The 24,258-nt window shown below is 40.3% G+C and overlaps 1 protein-coding gene across 1 annotated transcript; it reads right to left on the minus strand.

The window, feature by feature from the left end:
- Positions 1 to 8,841: 8,841 nt before the first annotated feature.
- On the minus strand, positions 8,842 to 17,737 carry dusp7 (dual specificity phosphatase 7). The gene is made up of 3 exons (XM_080846455.1): positions 16,976 to 17,737; positions 15,271 to 15,699; positions 8,842 to 11,897 (listed from the first exon to the last, which is right to left on the minus strand). Exons 1-3 carry the CDS (start codon positions 17,376 to 17,378, stop codon positions 11,590 to 11,592), a joined length of 1,140 nt encoding a protein of 379 aa, XP_080702581.1. The 5' UTR covers positions 17,379 to 17,737; the 3' UTR covers positions 8,842 to 11,589.
- Between the last annotated feature and the right edge of the window lie 6,521 nt (positions 17,738 to 24,258).

Raw genomic sequence — 24,258 nt, forward strand, 5'->3', positions numbered from 1 at the left:
GCAGTCAGAAAGAGAGAGAGAGAGAGGGCATTTCTCTCCATGAGAAAGAATGAGAGCTCCTACATGGTCAATCATTTTAATGGCCTACTGTTATTTTCTATGAGATCTATGAGATGTGTAATGAAAAAAAAACCATAGATGATACAATAAGCAACTTGTGAAGAAATGTGTCAAGAGTGCATTTCTTTCTGACTTACTCATTGATCCAAACACTCCAACGCAAAAAAGTAACTTGTAATTTGAGTAACTTTTAAACAGAGTACTTTTTTACTCTTACTCGAGTACGTTTTCCAATTGGAATATTTACTTTTACTCAAGTCGATTTTGAAGGAGGTAATTGTACTTTTACTTGAGTACCAATTTTCAGTACTCTACCCACTACTGTTATAATTTCAAAGTCAGCACATTTCAAGAGATTTCGTTTGTTTTAGCCGCTAGCATAATGCTAGCGGAATGCTTCTTTAACATTAAGACCTGCCTATGCTGCGCCTCTCTAATCATCTGTTATCCTTTAACTGTTCACCGGGTGTCTTATCATATTGGCAACTGCACAGCACACACTGTTTTTCCAAATGTTATAGAGGCCAGTCCACTTTCTAAGCTTAAGGTCAGAGACTAAGACCAGTAATGGGCAGTGCCTCACAGCACAAGTGACATTAGCTATGTTTATGCTATGTTGGAATTTTTTTACCATTCAAAATGAACACATTCTGATTGACATTTTGTTTAGCTGTTAACAGGGGTTCTGATCTGATTAAGTGTGCTTGTGGTAAACTGACATGTGACTCTGGTAATCCTGGTAACCTGACATAGTAATATACTACACAAGTTTATCACACAGGCCACACACAAGTGTAGCCTAACTACTGTACTTCCAAAACTGTCAAAAATAGTTCCACCTTGAGTATTTTAACAATGGTTTCTGGTTACTGATATTTGCCACTTTTTCTTACACAAAAAATACACAAAACCCATTACTATTCATAATGAATGTTCAAATGGCTATTAGTCCTTAATATTTTCCTATCAAATGGAATTTTCAAGGTTTAACCCAGTCTTATTAATCCATTCAAATGAATGATGTGTATTTTATCATGTCATTTAATTAGTGGGCGAAATATAAACAAAAGGCCAACACTACGTGGTGTCTCCACAGATCTTTTGCACACATCACCCAGAAATCTTGCTATTGTGTTTTTGGCTTACGGGTTAGGCTATTGGCCAAAACATTTCAACAAGCTCTCTAGTCAGACTGTGACCTTAACAATCTGATTATAGAAAACTGTTTCACATTGCAAAATGCCTATTTTTATCATAAAGATAGAAAACTCACTGAGGCATTCCATAGATAGACAGATAGATCAGGGACATGGCAAATGACCTATTGGTCCTTTGTAGGGGTCAAACGACCTCAGTGTCCTCCCAACAACCACCTTTTTATCTTTTAGTCGGCCAACGGACACTCTTCAATTGGTCGACTGGGCCATAGGTCATACAAATTCCCCACAGGGCCATGAAGGACTAACCAACAGACATCCTGCAGAGACTGTGTGGCTAGGCCCTCAGTATCTTTTGGCCATATAGGTTATTTTAGGTTTACTCTGGGTAACCCATGACATGTACCTCTCTTCCATGTGAGCCACTGTAGGTGGACTGTGGGCACCCCCATAATGGCGGGCCTATAAATGAACCAAGTGTGGGTTTGACTGATATTTACCAATATATAAGTAATAACAATGTATAAGGAACCTTATACCTTATTACTGGTTGAAAGATCTCTAAAGAAAAATCCCTCTAAATAAGCAAATATTTTGTGTCTGTGTTTGTGCGTGTGCATGTGCGTGTGTGTGCCCGCGTGCTGATTTTCTTTTCCATAGTATATGCCAACTCACACTTCAGAAAGGGCAAAGAGTAAGTGATAAGCCAATTTGGCAAGCATGGAGAGAAACAAAGTCCACAGCAATACAATAAAGTTCAACCGACGCTATTCAAAATAAAAAAAGAGGTGCATGACACCACACTGAATCTTTTAGGGCAGATATAGGTACTACACATCTTAAAAACCACAGGGATATATTCATTAGTACTTGATATTCCTGTCTCCTCCTTTTTCTGTTCTGATCTCTGATCAAATTAGTTTCTTTGTCAGATGCTTCCTATGTGACTGCTTATACTATAGGTACCGACACTGTCTTCAGCCTCCAGCAGTATCAGAATGTTTAGTTTGATATTCATTTCACATTCACTGCTTAGATGACATAAATTATAATTATGCTCCAAAATATGAGCTCCTCCCTCTGCCATTGTTCTCTCTGCCCTGTGTCTCTAATCTAATCTAATCTTTTACATAGATGGCTCAGCAGTGGCCCTTTTCATTCATGTTTACGTAAATGTAAACATCACTCCTCCCAAACTGCTATTACAGCCACTTTCAGATGGACTAACTCAGCTCAACCTTTTTACGTTGTGATAATACCCGGTGCCACACTCTCCCAGTCCAAATGTCAAGTAGTTCAGCTTTAAGAGCTTTATGACATCAGTAGTATATGTAGTATTAATCACTCTTATTATATGGCAACGACAGTACTTCTGATTGGCTAATGGGTAGTCATGCCAGCCGCGTATTGACGTTCTAGCCGGTCTGTGGTCTGATAACTATTGTTATTGCACTCCGGTGACATCAATCTTAAAAATGAGTGATACCATGTACCATGTACAGTGTTGTTCTGTTGTATTGGAATGGGGCAGCATGAAGCCAAGCATTGAGATTTGATGTAACTATGATGACTGCCTTGTCTACGCTAAGATGACTAGGCTCCCCTCTTTTTCCATGGGTTATTGATTTGGTTAGGTTGGGTTAGTTGTCTCAAATACATGAGGTGTCAAATGCCTCTCCTCTGAGGCCCCCGTGCCATGGGGCCTGTGCTGCCGTCTTTCATTTCACAGCACGGACGCTCAGGGAGGAAGTGCCACTCAACAGCAGTTAATTTGGCAGTGAAACTCCAGAGCAGTGTCATCGGTTACACTTCCTGTTGGGATGAGGGGGCGGGGGAGAAAACTTCCCTCCCAGGTTGCTTGGAGGCGGAATGGGAGAAAACACTAAAACTGGTGAGATTTCATGACAAACCTGGGGCAAAGTAAAGACTTTTATTAATATCCACCCTACAATTTCCTCTAAACTGAGGTGTTTAATCCCATGTCATGAGCACACCTGTCCTTCCTGAGCTGTTTTCACCTTTTCACCACCCCTGGCTGGGCTATAGCATGCCATACCCTTAGGGCTGCGAGGGAGGCAGAGGGACAACCAAGGCAGCTGTTTCTGCAAACCGCGGCCCCTTAAAGCATAGCAGTCACGGCCTGTGCCTGAGGTATGTGCTGGCAGCAAATGCTTAAACTTGTCTCACCTTGCTCTTGTCGTTCGTAGGGTGGGTGTTGCCACTCACTGCTATGCAGTTCTTTCCATCACTCTGAAAGTAGAGGAATGCCCCTCCCTAAAAGAGAAAGAAGAAAGAAAAGGGAGGAAGAAATAACTGACAGAGAGAACAAAACAGAAAAAAAGGGACTACATGATTGAAAAAAAGAAAGACTACATCTTACCTACATCAGAGGGAGCAGTAGCCTCTGTGCACATACAACATAGAACTGAGTTACGCTAATGGACACATTGTTTATGTGCTTCAATGATTTAGTTACAGAGAAAACCCATAGTTTTGCAGATGGATAGTGATTCATTTCCATTGCGCGGATTTGATTATAGAAGTTTCTATTTCTATTGTCAAAGAAATGTTTGGAACAGCTCTACACTGAGCTAGAATACTTCACTGCCCGGCACTACTTCACCACACCATAATTGTGGTAGTGTTTTTTTAAATGTTCTGTCAGGCCTTTATTATGCAACACATCATCTCATAGTAACCTAAGTGTAGTGTAGTTCACCATGTACCTGCTGTGGAAAAAGTAGGCTTAGTTTAAAAGGGCGGACACAAATGTGAATCATATAGCATAATTCATTATAAGTACGAGATATAGAATTCTGTAAAGGTTACTACCAGGTTATCCTAAGACATTTTTTTCAAGATTAGCTCATGAGGGCTCCGGCAGTGCTAGCTCACATTTGGACAGTTCATACACATTGGATCATCTTCATAATCTTGTAAAATTGTCTCTGACTAAAAAAGCAGCTTGACTTCAGAATAAGCATTACTGGATTTCGTTTTTGCTACTTGTATTGCCTCTTCAGTTCTTTTTAAAGACAAACCGACTGACTGTGAACATTTTGTTTGCGTTTCCTGAAATACAAAGCCTTCACGCCCTCACACTTGGACAAGTGTCTGGGAAGAATTCATTCAAACTGATCCCCTGAGATGAGTCACAGCAGCAGTCGTGATGCCAGCACACTACAAACAGTAAAACAGAAGCATTAGCAGTAGAAATGTCAGCTGAGACTTTAGAAACTTTACTATCGTTGGTCTCCTTTCCAGCAAGTTTGGTTAAACTAAGAAGATTATAAACACTTAAGAAATCACTTTTTTGGGGCGATAGGTCAGCATTAATTGTGGATTTATGACATTATGACAAATATGACTTCATGGCTAGGCTATACCAGCATTAAGGGAAATGGAACAGAGTGGAACACAAACACCCTCTGAGAATCAGCCTTATCTAACCACATGTCAAATACACATCAGCAGTCCAGGCTAAGCCGGATATCCTCTTTCATGAGAGGAATGGCATAGCTGGCAGACATGTTCTTTTTCAGCAGTGGAGATGGTTTAATCACTACTGAACACACTGTGTTTGTCACCCTTCCCTTTGTGACTCACTAGGTTCCCCTTGGTCCGTTTCATAAGCGCTGTCCTCACTCAAACAGCACTCCCCACGGTCACTTCCTTTAGACAATGAGCCCCCAAAAATGATGAGGTGTTGATCAGTCAGACAATGCTTAACTCTATAACCTTATGATGTTGGCTGTTGAATATTATTTAATGCAGTATTGACCAAAATAGCAAAATAAGGACACATGTATAACAATGTAGTGCGTCATTATAAGTGGCCAAAGGTCTGATAAACTCATTCCTTGCAATACAGGTGGCCAGTATACACACAAATTGCAAATGTGAATTGTCATCTTATCCGTGAATGGATTTGACTAAAAATCCAGGATTATATTTCCACTCTGTAATGAAATCATGCAAAGCCATACCATGTGTCATTGTTGCAATGATGTGCTACACTAAAACGGACATGGTCTGTGAAAACATGGAAACTATGGTGGATATAAGCAGGGTTGTCAAAATAACACATGCATTTCCATTAATGAAGTGTAGATTAAATAACACATACAAAAAGATTTACGCAGATTAATCACACTCTATGATGCCCCTACACCACATATGTCACTGCTCATAGTTACAATAGTGAAACTCCTCAGTGGCGGTCATATTGGTGGCCATTATCGGTTATTCTTAGCTTTAAAGTGTCGACTGAGTTCAATTTGTTCCATTTTAAGTTATTCACGCCACAGGCAGATGACACATTCAGACAACCATTTCAGTTTTATAATACACTACCACACCTGAAAGATCAATACATACACAAGACTTTATGGAGAAATCTTTGTCATAGACAGTGACTCACTCACCAATTCAACAATCTAACATTACTATGTTGCATCTGTATTTTGCTGTTGGCAGAGAAAAAGAATATTTCATTATGTTTTATAAGTATTTGCACTGCACACAAGATGAGAAGCAGGTGGAGGAGACAGAGAGAGAGAGGGAGTGTTGTTAGCAAAGAAACTGAAGGCCGTGAAGACTGAGAAAACAGATCTGTTTACATTTGGATATGTGTTCCATTGCTATATTTATCTTCATGCGGCCCCATGGCAAACCTGCTAGACCAAGCCAGTGAAACCAGCCACAGCTATATTTGATTATTACTTCACTTCAGACTGAGGACAGCAGAGAAAAGTTGGTTCTGTTTCTTTACAACTTCCAGAAATGTCTTCCTCTGGCTCAAACCCAGAACCACCCACTCATATGGCATAAATGTTTCTGGGTAAGACGAAGGCAGTGATATTTTAGCTTTATCATAACAGGAAGCAGACACAATCATCAACACACACTTTAGCGAACACAGAAAAAAAGATTAAAATAATAAGATTATCTCCATATGTACTGGTCTAATAAAAAATAATTTCTTTAGGTCCTCAGACCGGAGAATATAGTGACAAAAGCTCTGTGATAGCATGTTGCCTGTGAAGTGCACACTTCAGATCAAGAAGGCACACTCCTCTGTGATGGGATAGACAAGGGCCTTGTGCTAGGAGGGGGTCAAACACGTCTGACATTTGGTACTTTCACAAGGCAGTTTTGGCCTTGACCATTAGACATTAACATTAACACTAACAGATTAGAGCTATTGTTTGCAACTAAGATTTCTTGGATATATCTTGGATTATTTAAAAGATCTATAAATAGATTACAACAGAACATGAAGTATTCTAATGGGTTAAGGTAAAGGCTAGTCTTCTCTTCACAAGCTAAGCTTGGGATCCAGGTATAAATGTGACTTAGAGATGTATACATTTGAGATTTCACATGTTATCATTGCTCCTACTCCCATGGCTGCTGTTATTTGCAGACACATCTTTGATCATGGAACCTGGCAGACAGACGTCAGTCTGTGTGGTGGTCTAGAGTGGTCTCTGCTCCTCCCATGAAAGGTAAATGATTCATGTGCTGACACACTGCCACACAGGCCCCCGGAAAAAACCTTCATATTGGCCAATTAACGTATTGGGGCCCAAGGCGACTGTGGCAAAGCTGACTGAAGGTCTGATGGCAGAGTGAAGCGAACCTGTGAGCCATGCTGAGCAGAGGGAACAAGGAAGAGGAGGGGAGTGCAAAGAGGAGAATTCATATGTAATAGAAAGGTAAAGCGATAAGGGATGTGTGGGGATAGTATAGGGAGAAGAAAATGGTAATTGAGGAAATAAAAAGAGAATAGTTAAGATAAAAGGAGAGGCCTGCCACTCATGGTAGAGTACAGTGGAGTTATTTATAGGACACTCATGCCAACAGTGCAGTGCAGAATCTCAGCCTTTCAGATGCCTTCCATTTCCATCCCTTTTTTATCCATCTACCTCTTCCTTTCTATTAATCCACTTTTCACCTTTCTCTCTCTGAGAACAGGGTACGACAAAGGCAGGGAAGGACTGACAAGGACCAGCAGAGGTCAAGGATTTGCCTTTAAATCAAAAGAGATATTTATACGGAGATGGAGATATTGGAGATATGGAGATATTTTTCAAATGAAAAGGCTTGTGCCCTATTGTCGTGCTCTTACAGTCAGCTCTTTGAACACTTAGCTATGTCATATTCTCTTCTGCGTACTTCAGAACCAAAAAAAGAAAATGCACTCCATTCCTCTGCAGCTTCTGAGGACTCCGGTAGAAAACACCCTCTCTGCATGTGACGTCACTCCTGAAGTGCTTTCCAGTTTTACCCATTATGACCCACAGGCTGCGCAGCATCCATGCCCCCATTCCATCTACCTCCATCCTCTGCCAGAAAGAGGACGTCTGGCAAACATCCAGTGTTAGCAGCTCTGCTTGGGGGTGGGAGCTGTGGATCCTAGTACTGTGCAAAAGACATACCGTCATTACACATGCAGGATACCCCTTCTTTGGGTTCACCCCTCTTGCCTTGAGTTGAAGTGCATACGCAGAAAGGAAGAAATGCAGAAAGAAAGCCATATGAATACAAACTCAGACAGAGACAGGAGAGTCTGTAAAGAGGTCGAGTCCTATGTCATTTTGCATCATGTCATTTTTTTTACCAGTCTGTGATACTGATTTATTTTCTCGTTTTTTTTTTACAGGAATTCCTCCCACACTCTTGCATCTGCAGCTAGCAGGTCCCCGCCTGTTAAGGGTTCTCAAAGATATTCATATCTTACTCATTCTCAAGGGCAGCAAGAATGAGAGGACACTCGATAACAAAAACAAAAATATACTTTGAAGTTTGAAAATACAGACGTAACAAACAGAAGGGTATGCTTCTCCTCATTTTCCCTGAAAGTGAACAAAGTGGTGTAAAAGGTCAATCATGAGAATGTTAGTGTTTAAGTTGTAGGGCCACAGCAGGTTCTCCCTGTGACTAGAACACAAAAAAGGCTGGTTTGTGCCATTCAACCATCTCCCACTACAGAGCAGAAGTCTTTTGCAGTTGATCTAAAATAACAATAACCTTAACATGGTCTAAAAATGGTAGGTGGAAGAGATAGAGAAAACAAATGACCCTACGCATGCCGCACCCAGTCAAACGTCATAGCCTAAATATAAACAACCAGCTAACGTATTTCCAGGTCTGTGAGCCAAGTCCCTTACAGAATTCACATGCTGATGCCAGCATCCATCTGGCCCACAGGTGGCCACGCCATCGGCATCATCTCTCTCTCTCGACCTGGCTAACAACATGTGCATGTGTGGATTTGTCCTTGAACAGTCTCCTGTATGGTTATCTACATAAAGCACTTCAGTCAGCTGTCCAAGTGAAACGCTGTACCCCTGGCCTAGCTTTGCATTGCTCTCTCTTGGCATCTTGTGTTAAAAGGTGAGAAAGAATATTTCCCCATCCAAAAGCCACCAGTACAGTTAATTGACAGATTTGTGGTCATGAAGGTAAAATACACAAGTTGAACCTTCAGGGAGAACATCAGATTCAACCATGGGTGGTGAACCAGTGGTCTGAATACATGATATGTCAAATGGCTAACGAAAATAAAGGAGGCAAATTCAGTCTTTTTACATTCAGAGGACAAACAAACAGGAGCCAGATGTTAAACAAAAAATATTTCATTATTTATTTGCAGTATAAACATGTCTTGTTGTGTTGGTTTCCATATACTATACAATACATAGGGTCAATTTATATCCTTCATAAATCAGAAAAAATGAACTGCCCGGTTACCAAGCCGTTTTATACATATATATAGATTGCATCTTTAAAAAAAATGTATACAGCACATATAAAACAGCTATTTGACATGTATTTGAAGCTGTAACACGATGTAGATGCATTGTCAAAAAATCCCTGAAAAATTCCTCAGTGAGGTAAGATAAACATTTTTTGTCATTCACTTATCATTCTCTTCTTTCTCGCTCTCTCGCACTCTTTTCCTCTCACGCTCAACATCACACTCTCTGACCATGATGTAGCTACAAGAAATTCCACAGAAAACCTCGTTCCTGTGTTCTGGCAATATACAAATAAAGAAAAACACTTATGGTTTCTCTTTTTCATTGTTACAGACACTCAAACATTCCTCCACGAGAAGCAGCGTGAAATCAAGGATTGACTTTTTCCATTCAATAGCTCTGTACTGAAATACACTTCAATCCTAGGGTGCGAGTATCACTTCTCAACAATGTTTCCTTATTGTGACAGGGTGCCGTCTTCAAACCAGCCATTTCCCTCATGGGATATAGTCACTATCTTTGATGCTAGATTTAGGAGATGACTCTTTGCATATCTGCTCAAAATACATAATCATGTATATATATATCTATATATATATTGAAAGGCCACAGGAATAGCATAGAGCACATAATGGAGTTCTATTAAAAATCAATTAAAGTGATGGCATTGTCTTATAGGACAGAAAAGAAAGTTATGTTTAGGTGTACAGCTAAGTCTAAATGTTGTGTAGCTACCCAGTTCTTGGGCACATGAATGTGATGCCAAGCCCTGTAATTTAAAAAAACCAAGGTGAAGACACCTCAGTGTCAAAACAATTTACGGTGTAGTTCTTGGAATTCCAATACAAAAGGAGAGGAGTTTAAAAACCCGAGGCCATTATTGAAAAAAAAAAATAATAATAATGAAAAAACACTGCAAAAGTTTCTTGATATATTGCAGAGAGTAACAAATACAACCTCCGACCCGTTAAAGACCATTAGTCACGCATTATTACTACATGTTGATTTTTTTTCTCAAATGAACAAACTTTTTCAACAATGTGTTTTTTTTCTGAAGTGAGATACAAAGAGTATTGAACAGTCAGCATTAGAGAGAATTAAAAAGGTTATGTAAGGCCTGCTTGAAGCAACCCTGCCAACTCCCAACACTGACCATTTGGATGTTTCCGTCTTGAGAAACCCCTCTTGCTACATACTCTATGCTGCCCTGTCCAGCAGACATCCTTGGTCAGCGGAACAAAAGCAGCTAAAGCAGTTAAAAAAAACAGTTCCTAACATTCAGTTTCCATCGTCCAAGAGTCATTCTCCCAACCTGGTTATGCCCCAGAGAGCATAGCATGCTCATTTACAACAAATAATCATTTTCCTTTTTATTTTAATTCTTATAATTGTTGTATACTGTAATTGTAATAATCATAAAGGCCTGAGGGTGATTCAACCCTGCACAAAACGAACACTTTCTCTTAAGGAAGTGGGGCTTGTTGTTGCTGTGACAGAAAACGGTCCCATCTTTTGTACACGGTAAAGGAACAATAAGCTTTAAGTAAGTGCATCCCCCCCCCCCCTCCACCAGTTCTGACCCATGCACCAGGCCAGCTGCATGGGCGCGTCACAGCCTAGGACTGGATGCCCCTCTGAATGTCTCTTTATCTCTGTGTGGAGTACCAGTTTTAAGTGCCAAGAAGTGAAAGGCTTCACCACTGTGCAAAATGCATTAGGTCATTACCAACATAGAAAAAAGAATTCTTAAAAAAAAAAAAAAAAAAAAATTGGATATTACAAATTTCAATTCCATCTGTGGTCTGTTGTCTTCTTCAAAATACAATCTAGAATTCGCCCAGGCCATACTGTCTTTGAATCATTTATATTTGGGACAAGAGAGCTTTTTCTCCATTTCATATATGCGTATACGTATGTGACGTGAAAATGTATACAAATATACAAATGTGTATGACACATAATAATTGTATGTGCCAACACATTATTTATGCATGTGCACGTTTATGTGTTTGTTTTGTTGGAAAAATTCAGACCCTACATTCGGTAGAGTGAGATCACCTCCTCTGAAGAAAGAAAAGCATAAATCCCAGACACTACATTGGCACCATTCATGTCAGGAGGTTGAGGGCGCCGTCCCAACAATAGACGACAATAAGTTTAGCACTGCAGTTCCGTTCCCCTTTCTTTGTATGAAGCTCTGTGTGGTACTCAGTCTCTCACTTCTTTTTTTTCCCCAATTAAAGAACAAAAAAAAGAACAGTCTATTCCAAAAGGCAAGAAAAGCTGCATCTCAAATCATGGAGGTGGCAGCAAGAGAGGGCTTCAAGAGTGGTGGATGATTCCCTCTAACAAGAGCCTCTCAGAGAAACAGTCCCAAGACCCCTTTGCCACCATCACCCTCCTTTTCCTCTTCTTTCTCTTCTGCATCATCCTCATAACAGCTTTGCACCTTTCATTTCAACTCTTTAGCAATTCAACATTTAAGCTGTTAGCTCAAAATGCTTCCCATGTGGGTGATGGGAAAGAATAAACATTCATTTGAGTGGCTTCTGATGCCACCTGGCCACATCATGGTCGTCTCTCTTCTGGTGACCCATGCCAGGGGCATCTCATGTGGACTCCAGGGTGTCCAGCTGGAACACGTTGTGATTAGTGGGCGTGGTGAAGAAGAGCTGGTCATTGGGTGTGCGGTTGTCACAGGGGCTGTTCAGACCCAGTGTCCTCTCAAAGTCAAGAAGCTGCCCCATGAAGTTGAAGTTTGGTGAGATATTGGACTTTTTGCGCTTGACGAAGTCATAGGCGTCGTTGAGTGACAAGTTGAGCTTCTGCATTAAGTAGGCCACGGTGACCGTCACCGAGCGGCTAATGCCTGCCAGGCAGTGCACCAGGATGCCACACTTTTTGGAACGAGCTTCATCTAGAAGGAGGGAGAGAGGAAGAGGCAAGTTAAAATACTGAGAGACATTGAAGTAAATGGAACACTGTAAACAGTGGAAGTATAGCAAAGGACAAAGCATACATGCACAACTTGTTCAAAGCAACAATAAAATAAACATGAACTTATATTTTGAAATCAGTTCATTCATTTCTCATCTGTATGGTAAGTCTGAGCATGGCAACACCCTGTGCTCAAGGATAGAAGTAAACACATGTGGAACTGGAGGGTTAATCTCCTTGTGCTGTCCCTGGGCTTTATTTGGAATGAAGTCTGAATGTCAGATATGAATGGAAGGATTTCTGAGAGGTGAAAATGTAGACAAGCCACAATTTCATTGAAAAATTTTCCCCTCGTGTTCTTAACAGTCTGTACTGGAACACCAGACGTTATATATTGATGACTAGTGAATATGCGGTCTCATTCAGCAACGTAACATGGTTTACAAGTGAGACATTAACAATACGCATAACAGACACCTCTCTCTCTCTCTCTCTCTCCTATACAGCTATAGTTGCACCTCCTTGACGCCAGCTACCTCAAAATCAGTAGCTGAGAGACTGTTGGAATATTAATTCCCCCCCCCACTCCAAAGTCAGAGCACCTCAGTGTCTCACAATCACTTTGTTTTGCTGCAACTTGGGCTCTGAAGGAGGTAAGAAATGAAAGGTTGCACAATACATCCAGACATATAGTCAGTTGCATACATTTAATCTGGCATTTCATGTTATGACTGGGCCAGCTAGCATTAGAAGACAACTTTCAGCACATCTTTATGCTTACTTCATATGGGAAGCAGTAATTCTGATTCTTATAGCAATACATATTAATAACAACGTCTACATTTAATTGGCCTTCACTGGACACTACTATGCTCGTCACCCAAAATTACACAATGCCTAAGCAAAGCTTGTCAGCAAAACTAGCAAAAAAACAAATGAAATTAATTACGGGGAAAACATACAACTCCAAGCCACAAGACAGGATGTTATGACACATTCTGGCACTCAGTGAATTTCCTCCCCTTGTTCAAGAATTTGTTTTGGAAGCAGGTCAGACTTCACTGTGACCACAGGAAATAATGTTTGGTGTTGGAATTGAAAGAGACCTCCATTTCCTGTTGTTTTTGCAGTGTTATGTACAAGTCAATACACTCTTCATCTAAATTCTGAATGGTGAAAATAACAACAAATGCCAATGGGAGTACATAACACCAGTATTATAGTATACACTAGCAATGATACTTATAGCCCATATATACACATGCTAAATGCCCCCAACTTTGCTTCATAAGGTAAGGACAGGGCTAATGTAATTACAGAACAAAACACTACATGTTCTTCACATGGTCACATTCAACATGTTTATCAATGGACCTGGACATTTTACAACCATACAGTCCTGGATAAATGTATGCAGTTCCCTTCTCACAGTTCCCCAAAACAGACTGAAAGAGGCCAAAGCCTCCTGATAATGGTTTGACCTTAAGTCATATTTCTCCTCAATAGCAGCACTTTGTCAAAAAACAAACATTGCTAAAGATATTCTTAATGCCAACCAAGCACATTCCCAAGTCTGTGAATTACAAGCAACTATTGTTGAAACAGGATATAATGTTTAAAATGAAAACAACATTTTCATTGAAGGCAAGAGGTTCTTGTCAAATAAAAAATATCAAAGTTGAGTTTCATGTGGATAACAAAGATTATGAGCAGTTTTTGAAAGCTAAAGTGGGACAGATTGCACAGGCGCTCCCATGTACTGAGTACTTCTCCAAAACCTTAGTTTTCTTAAAATGGCTTCCCCATACAGGGAAACTATGTTAACTTGAAGAAGGAACAGGCCATCAAATGTAAACTGCTTCCAGATGCACTAAAGGGGTTGTAGGCCTGCTCCAGCAAGTAAAAACACAGATTAACTGGCACTTTGTTTCATGATTGGTAAAAAACCTGCCATTTACTCATAGTCTCTCTCAGGTCTAATCCCATAATAGTAAATGATTAATGAACTTTGAAATACAGATATGACAATCAGTATCAAAAGGTTGAGGAAACTGCATTAGCACCTTTTAGCCCACAGAAGCCACATGCTGCAAATGTGGCATTTCCTGAAAAAGCCCACACTACAAGATCGGTCTCACACTTCAGGAGGTGCACAAAACCTGCCAAGAGTCTCTTAAACAGTTCTCCTGTCTGATTATCATTTGCCACTTTAGTGAAGCCCTCATATTCTGACACAAAGGCTGTTTTCCACAGTGAATTTTTTTTTTAATATAAAATGTAAACAGTCATCCTTTTCTAAATCTGTGCAACTTTCAACATACTCTTTCCTGTCTTTTTCTCATCCCAACAACTACCTTAATAAGTGGTCTGTGACCATTCATCAAAAAATCTGTTGATTTAAAAAATGATTTCAAATTAAACAAATAATCACACTTTCCTGAAACATGTAGGAAGCTGTGTGAGAAATCGTGAAACACGTTGGAGGTTCTTTTCACACACTGAACAAATGTGTGAGCAACAGGGTTTTCAAATACTGTTCTAATGTGCATGAGCCCATCCTTGCAGCACATATTCTAATCCTAATGGCCCTCTGAACCCTTGTTTATTTCTCCGAAGCTACTCAGACAACACTCGTTAATATGGTTGTTTACCCAAGCCACCCCCCTCTTGTATTTATCCTTCCCAATTTCTTCACAGTGCCTGAACCACTGAGCAGTTGACAGATGACTGTCACTTCCTGAGATAATTCAGTTGAGTAATCTGCTGATGAGTGCTAGTCAATCAATAACTCAGCTTCCTGTGTGCTGTTCGTTCAGCTTGCTTACGGTTATCTGTGCTCACAGTTCAGTGAGTGCCACATTTTCAGATAAGGTCATTTACACAACCTGTTGGATGGCAATCATAAACTGTTCTGTGCCAACATCATTTCCTTTAGAGTGCCTAATTCCTGAAAATACTCCTAAACTACAACTGCATATGTGCAGTTTGACGGAGACACAGTTGCATAGAGAAGCCAACAAGCATTTTTTAATATAGCCTACAATTAAAATAAAAAAGCAAAAAAATGTCTTTTTCTAAACCAGATAAATAATGAATGAGCTACTGCAAAAGCAGAGGAGAGATAATCAGCCTGCTTTACTGACATTTAGACTACAAATGGATTAACTATGAGGTAATCTCTCACTACCACCACACACACACACACACACACACACACACACACACACACACACACACACACACACACACACTCCCTTCCAACCAGAGGGCAGAAACATCCACCATTGACTGCTAGGCAATCATGTGTATTAGAGAGAATGGAAGTTAAGAAAGGCATGAGGCTAGCTACTTACCAATGAAAGAAATAGCCTCAGGGAAAAACTGTGACAGGTTTTGGCTCCAGTGATCCGAAATGGGGATTTGTTTGTACTTGAATTCTCCGTCGTGTTCAAACATGTTGGGCAGGTTGGGCGTTACGTTCAGGATGTACTTAATGTTGTACTTGCCCAGCACGTCTAAGTTGGTGGAATCCTTGGCACAGCCGAGGTAAAGGTATGGTAGGATCTGGACTGGAAAGGCTGGTTGGTTTGTGGGTAAAGGGCTGCCTTCAGATTCTGTGGCACTGCCAGGTTCACGATCTGACTCCCCATCAGAGCAGTCAGAGCTGATTCTCAAGCCCCCCAGGCCCAACACAGAGGCAGGGGGTGAGCTACTGGGGCAGGAGCAGTCGAGGTTAGTCTCGCAATGCTCAGGGTATTCGGTCTGAAACTTGTTGAATCCCCCTATGAAAAATATACAAACAAGCACTGATTCATAAGATTCCAGATTGAGATCTGAGATACTAAAAGAAGCTCATACAAATTATCATTTAGGGTTTACGAAAACAATTATGAACTCATAACTAAATTAATGTATTTTCTAAAGCAAGAAGCAGGTAAACAAACAATATGGGCATAGGCTACATAACTAGCCAACTACCTAAACAAACAAATACATAATGTTAAATAATTATCAAATTCACAGTGGTATTCACAGTTTCAGATATAGTTATTCAGGAAATACAATTCCTAGACACTCAAGAAAGCTGCGATGGTGGCCTAGTAATAACATTTTGTGAACCCAGTAGACTTTTGTGAATGGCAACTAGCCGTCAACACGGGATTTTGAGAAACGTTGATTTAAACATATTTCGACAGAGCATATAGGCCTACTACATGGCGGCTCTTGCTCACATGTCTTAAGCTAAAAACGAAAGAAAAATCAAGATACTGTTTATTTGCACAAACGGCGCTTATTGAGCACTTCTTCCTGTTCATTCATGAAATACTTGCCTTGTCCTGAAGGAAGACAACATGGCGGAGCCATTTTAGGAAATTAATTGAAAACATGTTTCTCTTTAACATTATTCCACAAAGTTTTGTTTCTGTTCATTGCCTACCTGAGATTTCACATCGTTACAAACTAATTTAGGCCGATTTCATTAAATCTGTAACATTGCGAATTTGATGACTATGTAGGCTATATCCTAGATCAATTTTTCACGTATCGTGTCTAAGTAGCAAACATTCCTGAGATACAATTTAACCAATTAAAACTATGTAGGATATAGTTAAATCATATTAAATACGCATATTAAAACAGCCCTCTCATACATTTGTAGCCTAACGTTACTCGTCAACGGTGCATAAACAACCACAGACAACTAGACGTGGCCACAACTGAAGTTTCAGCGCAATGGCAAACAATATTTCAATGTTGCAAAGATATGTTACTTCTCAGCTCTCGGCTACAGTATAACAAAAACATCGTGAAGAAACAACTTTTGGGCACGTGTATTACAGACCATCATTAAAACTTATCCCCAACACAAATCAAACTGCCTACAAGACCAAACTAAGACAAACGTTGAGGCTACTTAGACCATAAAATCATTTTCTCGGTAGCCTACATAGAAACATTCGTACAAATCACCTCCTGAAGTTATATGCGGCGAAATATGCATGTCAGCAATGGATATCCTAACACGGGCATGGTTCACGTCAATATTGGGTATCTTACCCTCAAGATAGTAAGCCTTGCACCCGTCATCTCGCAGTTTCTGCAGGAGAAGCCCCAAAACCGAGGTCGCTGCTCCGTTCTCTTGCCAATCCGAAGTGGCCTCATCATATAACACTACCGTATCCGTCTTGCAGCGTTTGACAAACTTCTCTTTATCCTCGTTGTTAGGGATAATGGATCGGATGGGTAAATTCCCCTTTTTCAGCCTCCGGAGCATAAGACCCGGTATCGCTAAATTTATTGCAGATTCAATGTGAGATGATTCGAAGAGCTCGTGCGATCGGCAATCCAACAGGAGCAACGAGCTCACTCCGGATTCCAGTTCATCTTGCAGCCATTCCACACTTTTGCTCGACATCATAATAGGCACGTCCCGGGAGCTGCTCCAAAGATTATTTTTCATTAGGGAAATATAAAGAGGTTATTATACTTAGGTGAAATGAGGGGAAATTTTCGCCGCGATGAAATATAACTTCCCCCGATCAAAAGAGCCACATGCGCGGTAACCCTGTAGTCCCCTTTCAACCAAAAAAAGTAGGCTAGTACTATGGTTGCGAAGAGGTCAAGCGATATGCAGTACACATTAGGAGTATTTGTCTTCAGTCGGTTTCAATCAGAAATTAAAACGTAGTATAACGTAGACGTCCATGAGACAGGTTATCCTACTGTATAGAGGCCCGTGCCTCTAGTTTAACGAAATCGTGACTTCAGGTGGATAGTGTAGTTCATTATTTAACATGTTCAATGTTCCTACTGTCTCAGTCTCGTTTGTCATTTCCAGCGAGCCGCCTGACAGTCAGTAATAAAGGGTTTGCACTGAAGAGTGGTGTCACTGCAGGAGGAGGAGTCAACGGTTGAACCTTTTAAAGGCGCAGTTGCCTAGACCTGTTTGATAGCCTCTTCTTTTAGGGTTGAAAGAAATGCAGAACATCTCATTCAGACAATAGCCTTTTGGCCTTACTACGTGTTATCGGTCGGTAGAAGTAGGCCTATAATAGCAAATTATAAGGGGCAGTGTTTAACACACAACGTCTTCACACCATTCAATTAGGTAGTCATGTAGTTTCATAAAGTTTCCCATAATTGTTCTTCTCGCCAAGCCTGTTGATTTAGTAATGATGCATAGAGATATGCCATTTATTAGACAAATCCCTGTCATAAATATATTCTTTTTTGCTTTTAAATTCTTGACTTGGTAGGCTTTTTTAGTCAGATATAAATGTCTTCAGTTTTGGGTTTACTTATTTTAAAATGTACGTTGATCCACTGAGTCAATACGTAAACAAAGTAAACGAAAGTGGTGGATAAAATGGTAGAAACCGGAAGATCTCAAATGTGTAAGTTCACTTTAAATGTAACTCTGCTCATCTGCGCAACTGCCTAAGCGCCATTACACCGATGATTGTGAATGGAAACGTCTTCGGGAAGAAGTATGCAGCAAAAATATGTCTTGGCCTGCTGTAAATAGACTTGCATTGTAGAGAAAACGTAATTGAAACACTCAAATATGAATCAGTTGAAATGCAAATTACACGTACTAGTAACTCTGATATCTAAATGGAAATGCATATTTTTAACTGCAGAAGGACTTACATTTGTAACATTTAACAGAGAAAGAGTAGGCCCTAGTTATCTCCACAAAGTAGAAAGTGAGGTCTTGTACAAAATTCACACCCAGTCATTTCCTATCCAAACAAGTTCTGGTTGCACTACTTTATCATAAAAGGATCTAGTTCCTGTCACACTCATTCCTTAACTTCCCCTATGTAGATGAAATGTTTATCAGTATCATGATCAGCTGTGGTGTCCCATTAATCAGTTCCTAATTAAGCAAAAGTCTACCATACTTGAGTGATTTCAGACAGAACAATATCAAAACTGACACATAACCACCCAAATAAAAGCATTCAGCCCAACTTCACTATGATACAGTACATAACAACTGGCAGATGTGTACGCTGTGTCTAGGATGAGCAGACTGTAAAATAAACTGCAGAATAAAAGAGGGAACGTTTCACTTCAAGCAGCTGTGTGAGGGGAGGTGAGGTAAGGGTGCGCTGGGGCCGTGCACAATGGCTCTTTATACAACTGGATGACTTACAGTCACTCCAAACTGTCAGCTCTTGTGTTTTCATCCTCTCATCTCCAACCCATCCTCAAAGTAGCTCCAGCCCATTTTTAACTGACTGAGTCTAATTCAAAAGTCCTTCAGTCTACAGGACCAAGACAACACTTGTTTAGCTCAGTGATAAAATGTCAATTTGGTTTGAAGTTAAACTTGTGAGGTGTTCTGTATTAGTGTAACATATCACTGAGGTCAATTATAGGTGTTAAACAGCTAACTGACTGGGAGATTTAACAGCTGACATAGTGAAGTCAACACATTCTTAATATCATTTGGTCAAGGACTGTTTTAAGGTTATAAAGTCTACATGATTTGTTGATTTGTATTCATCTATTGGATGCAATTGTTCACTGTTCATGTTTGAAGGGCAATGTCAGTACGTCTATATCCAGATACACAACCACACACATGCATGCCCTATTCTGTTTGTGTGTCGCTGTTCATAGCTCCGGATTTGGGAGGTGATCCCCCGGAAGCAACACTTTAGGTTTAATTTCCTGCTGGCCTTAAGTCACTGCCAAGTGCCAGGGATAGTGAGAACTCTCTCCACAAACACACAGCAGTTAAGTCACCATCATGTACACTCATCTGACCAAAGGGAATTTAATATGACCCAGGGAATGCCCCCTCCCCGCGTTTTGCAGGACAAACTGTCCTCCAAAGTGTATCAGCCAATATTTTACCAAGACAAGCAACTTCCGATGAAACTCATCCCATTAGCATATGGTTCTTTCTTGGCAAAATGGAAGGATGTTGTCCAAATATAGTATCCTTTAAATAATAACACCAGCTCCTTATCTGGCATTTTTTTGTGGATTTGTGTTGACCTATAGCATTACAGAATCCAATTCGTTAAGAGAGAACAAAAAAAAACACTGCTCTAGAAAGGCAGTCATAGCTTTCTCATACTCTATCTTTTTTGGCCTCTGGCTTTAAAGTTTGTCCAAGTAACTTTTTTGTACCTCACAAATGATTGGCTAATGGAATCAGACAGCCAATTTCACTTAGTCCACTACAGGACAAGTAGAAATAATCTGAGAGCTAAGATGAAAACAGGCTGTAGGATAATTTCTTGTCTGGACTCCAAATGTTATGCCTTTATGACAATCAGCAATTCTTGTAATTAATTGACATAATTCACATAAGTCAATAGGTGTTCAATCAACTTGAGACTTTAGTAAAGGTGCACACAAAGAATAATGTTTAAAAATACATATTTACATCTATGCACCTGCCAACACAGCATTCACAATTCTAAGTGTTTTATTGCTCTGCACATGTGCATGGAAGGAGGTGGAGGTGAAATCTAGCTCTGAACCACGAACTCACACGATTAAAAGTTTTATATTTAAGCAATAAGGTACGAGAGGCAGTAATGTATCGTCAATAATATACTGTTTAAGGGTGTTGTTAGGCCCGACGCGCAACGGAGGTAAGTAATAGTTAGTAACTACTACCCTGTATTATGAAAAAAAGTCTAGCATACATTCCAGATAGATCAGCTAAGCATTTACTCTTTCTCTAGTTCACTCGTGCCCCATTTAGACTCATGTTTAAACTTTGCCATCACGCCTAGACTTGCTATCTCAACAGAAGAGCTAACTAAAAGGAATAGGTGCATTTACTTTAACCCAATCAAAATCAACAAATGAGTAAGCCATGCTTGGACGTAACTTAATTTTACTACACCTTTACTCATTTGAGGTAAATAAAGTCATAAATCAGGCATGTTTTTCTTTGTTACAATCTTTAACACTGAACATCTCCTAGGACTTTAAAAGATGGGTGAGATCCAATAAACTATGTACATAATGAGGGAGGTGTGTTCGAAGTCAAAATGAACTTTGAGCTTTATTTTATCAGGCACGTGCTCTAAAGGGAGGTTTTAACCCTGAACAAATCAGGCCACTTTTTCGAGTGCAAGGTGTTGCAAGGTCATCTTTTATTTGCTTTCAAACACGACTCACTGTTATGAAGTTATAAGGTCTTGGAGTTTTGCTAGTGCCATGCATTGTGGTTATATTAGCTAGAGGAAAGCAGATATGCCGGTAAACAAATCAAAGCAATATGATACTTTTTTTTAATGTCACACATGCGCTCAAGCGTTGCACACCCTTAACGTTTTTTCTGAATGTTCTATGCAGGTCCAGGGTATTTCAATACCACCCTTTCCATACATGAGCAAACAATGAATGGTTCCCAATTTTGGAGCAAGTTAAATGTTTTTATGAACTTAAAGTGTTGACCTAACTTACATGTCTTAAGACTTAACACTGAATTGATTCTAAAATGAATAGAATGTTCAAAATACTGAATACAAATCCATTCAAGATTAACCATATAGTGGTCAGACCTAGAGCTGTAGTACAGGTCAATTCAATGACACAATACATTCACTCAAATAAAATCCACAAACTCCCTAATCCTTGCCTTCAAGTGGGAGGCTTATTTGGGGTTGGCTAAAGCTGGAGAAGTGGAAAGCTGGTTGTGCAGCAGAAGCGTGGGCTGCTTTGTGTGGAAGGGCCCACATGGGGCAGACATGCCCCCATTTCCCAGACAAACATAAACCCAATACTCACTGTGGGAGGGGAAACAGGAAATGAAGCAATGTGCTCCTGTGCCAGAAAAGCCCCAGATATACAAGTGGTCCGAGCAGGGGCGGCATGTAGCTGGAGCTCTCTCAGCATTTACAATCCTGCCCTTCATCTCGAGCTCCCAAATCTCAAACCACCAGGGGAGAAGACTTCATGCTCTGTTCTGGAATAATGACCAATTCCTTTTACAATGCATATTGAAGAACATACTGTGATGCATTCGGCCATGAACACCAGAGATAAGAAAGATCTGAATAGTGCATCACTTGCCTTCTTGGTCTTTGATAAGAGCATACCATCAACACCTGCTGGTTCAGGACAGAGTGCCACACTATCGAGAGGCATAGTGGAGTCCCTCCCTCTCTCCAAAACATGCTGAATGAGAGGATCTGGTTTCGATTTCAAGCCCCTTTAAATCCTTTGAAAATAAATAATGAGTGGGCAAATTAGAGGCTAAGAAAAACAGAGAGAACAAAGCTGAGGGATCATTACAGAACTGGGTGAACTGTGGCACACTGCTCTTCTGAAACAAAGCCAGTAGCGTGGAGAGATGGAAAATGCATCCAGATGTTATCTCCGTAAGAGGCCAACCGGAGAGGGAGAGGGGAAGCACAGGAGAGGTGGAGAGGGAAAAGAGTGACAGAGGGGGGAAGGGAGGAGTACAAAAAAGAACAATGTGTCTAGTAAGTGCTACCTCAACCTCATAGCCCACACATGTGATGCATGAAAAGAATTGCTGATTTCCCCCCTCAACCCCACAGAAAGGGCACACAAACTCGGCATCTCCTTCGGAGCCCCAACCTTTGCAGCACCATCCCAGGAGGTTCTTGGTGAGGCACGTGCCAGGGCCTTCACACAGCTATGCCCTGGTCTTTAGTCCAGCCCAGGTAGGAAGAACAAGACTGGGCCCAGCACAAGATGCTATGCTTTTTTGTTTTTCTTTTTTCCTTGAACAGCCAGCCATTTTGAAAGAAACTCCACACTGAAGAGGCAGGATGTGACCTCACTCGCGCAGAGACAGAGCCCCAACTAGCCTCCCTCCTTTCCTCTTCAGACACTCTTGCTGTGATGGCAGTAAATTCATCCGTCTGGCAAGTCAGATGACAACAAACTTTAAATAACTTTTCTCTATTCTTGATTCAAATTACACTGTAAAAATGTTTTTTTTATAAAGATTCATTTTGTAATTTTAATTTCTTTTAGAATTGGTGAACAAAAGTACTGTGCTCAAATAACAAATCATTTTTAGGTTTTGGGTCGATGGTAATAATTGTAATGATGTCTTTCATGAGAAAAAAAACAATGTCAGTGCACTACCTATATACATTTGCATGTGTCCCAAAATAGGGCAAAATGTGTATGATAAGTCAAAGAAAACTAAAGGGGGAACGATGTGTGTGATGACTATTGCAAAGGTAGCGGAATTCAACCAGCCCAGTCTCTTGTTCACAAGGAGCTAAAAATTGGGCGTAGTAAGTAAAAGACAAAAGTGCTGCTCTGGTCAACTTAAGAGCAGGTTTCAAGATGGAACGCCTGTTGGTGTAGCCTTATCAGATGTAGATTTCCACAACTAAACCCTTAATAAATGTCCTCCAGATATGCACTCTCATCCCAAATGGATGAGGTTATGTCTAGCCTTGAAAGCTGTAAATGAAAGAGCACACAGGGTAAATGGTACAAGGAATGGAATGTCATTTTTTTTATTAATTATTAAACATACTAAAAAATCTTTTGTCTGACAACTTTTAAGAGCAGAACACATTTAACTTTAATACAGACTTAAAGCCTTAGGTAATCTCCTGTTCAATGACACAATCAAGAAAGGAACACGTTCAGGCATATCACACACAAAATCACACTCAAACACAAAACAGCATAGCACACCGCACCTCAAAGAGATTGACGTTAAGGCACACAAATACATTGCTCCATGGTTATCTTTAAATAACTTAAAAAAGGATATTCACTTTTATTACAATCCATTGAATTTGTGTAATGTGTGTTTTGATATGCATTTGGTATGATATTGCATAGAGGCGTTGACCATGTTCACTTTTATTTACATGTCCCTGGCCAGGCATCATTGTAAGCCAAGTCCTCAATGGGACTAATGAGACGTCTTGCTTAGCAGAAAACAACTTCTCAGTGAAATTTCAACGCCCAATGTTGTGGATATTTGTCTCTCATTCCTATGTAATATTATGTACATCTCTACCTCACTTACCTACTGACATACATCAAGTGCAAAAAAATGACACTTGAACCCAAAGACAACAGCACACCTAAAACCTAGTAGCAGTTTGCCTTCCCTCGTGGACTGGCTTTCCAAATGAATATCCTTCCCGCCCACAAGGTGTGGGTGAACTCTGAACCGCACCCTTCTGTGCTCCCAACTGAGAAAATTGGCAGGTCAGTAGCTCACAGGGATGAATACGAGGTAAGAGAGAGAGGGGGGAATAGAGAAGTTAGGAGAAAAAGAGAAACAAGGGAAACAGATTTTGGGAGGGGGGAGGGGTTGGGGGTAGACCAGGTGCCCTCTCTTCCTTAAAGGAAGGATGCAGTGT

This window comes from Sprattus sprattus, assembly GCF_963457725.1.
Source record: "Sprattus sprattus genome assembly, chromosome: 10".
NCBI classification, from domain to species: Eukaryota; Metazoa; Chordata; class Actinopteri; order Clupeiformes; family Clupeidae; genus Sprattus; species Sprattus sprattus.

Bases quoted from the DNA above. Each gene is read 5' to 3' on its own strand.
- dusp7 (XM_080846455.1), bottom strand. From the start codon at position 17,378: ATGAAAAATAATCTTTGGAGCAGCTCCCGGGACGTGCCTATTATGATG. The intron at 15,700-16,975 runs GTAAGATACCCA...TATTTTTCATAG, and splicing joins CAAGGCTTACTATCTTGAGG to GGGGATTCAACAAGTTTCAG. The intron at 11,898-15,270 runs GTAAGTAGCTAG...CCCTCCTTCTAG, and splicing joins TGAGGCTATTTCTTTCATTG to ATGAAGCTCGTTCCAAAAAG.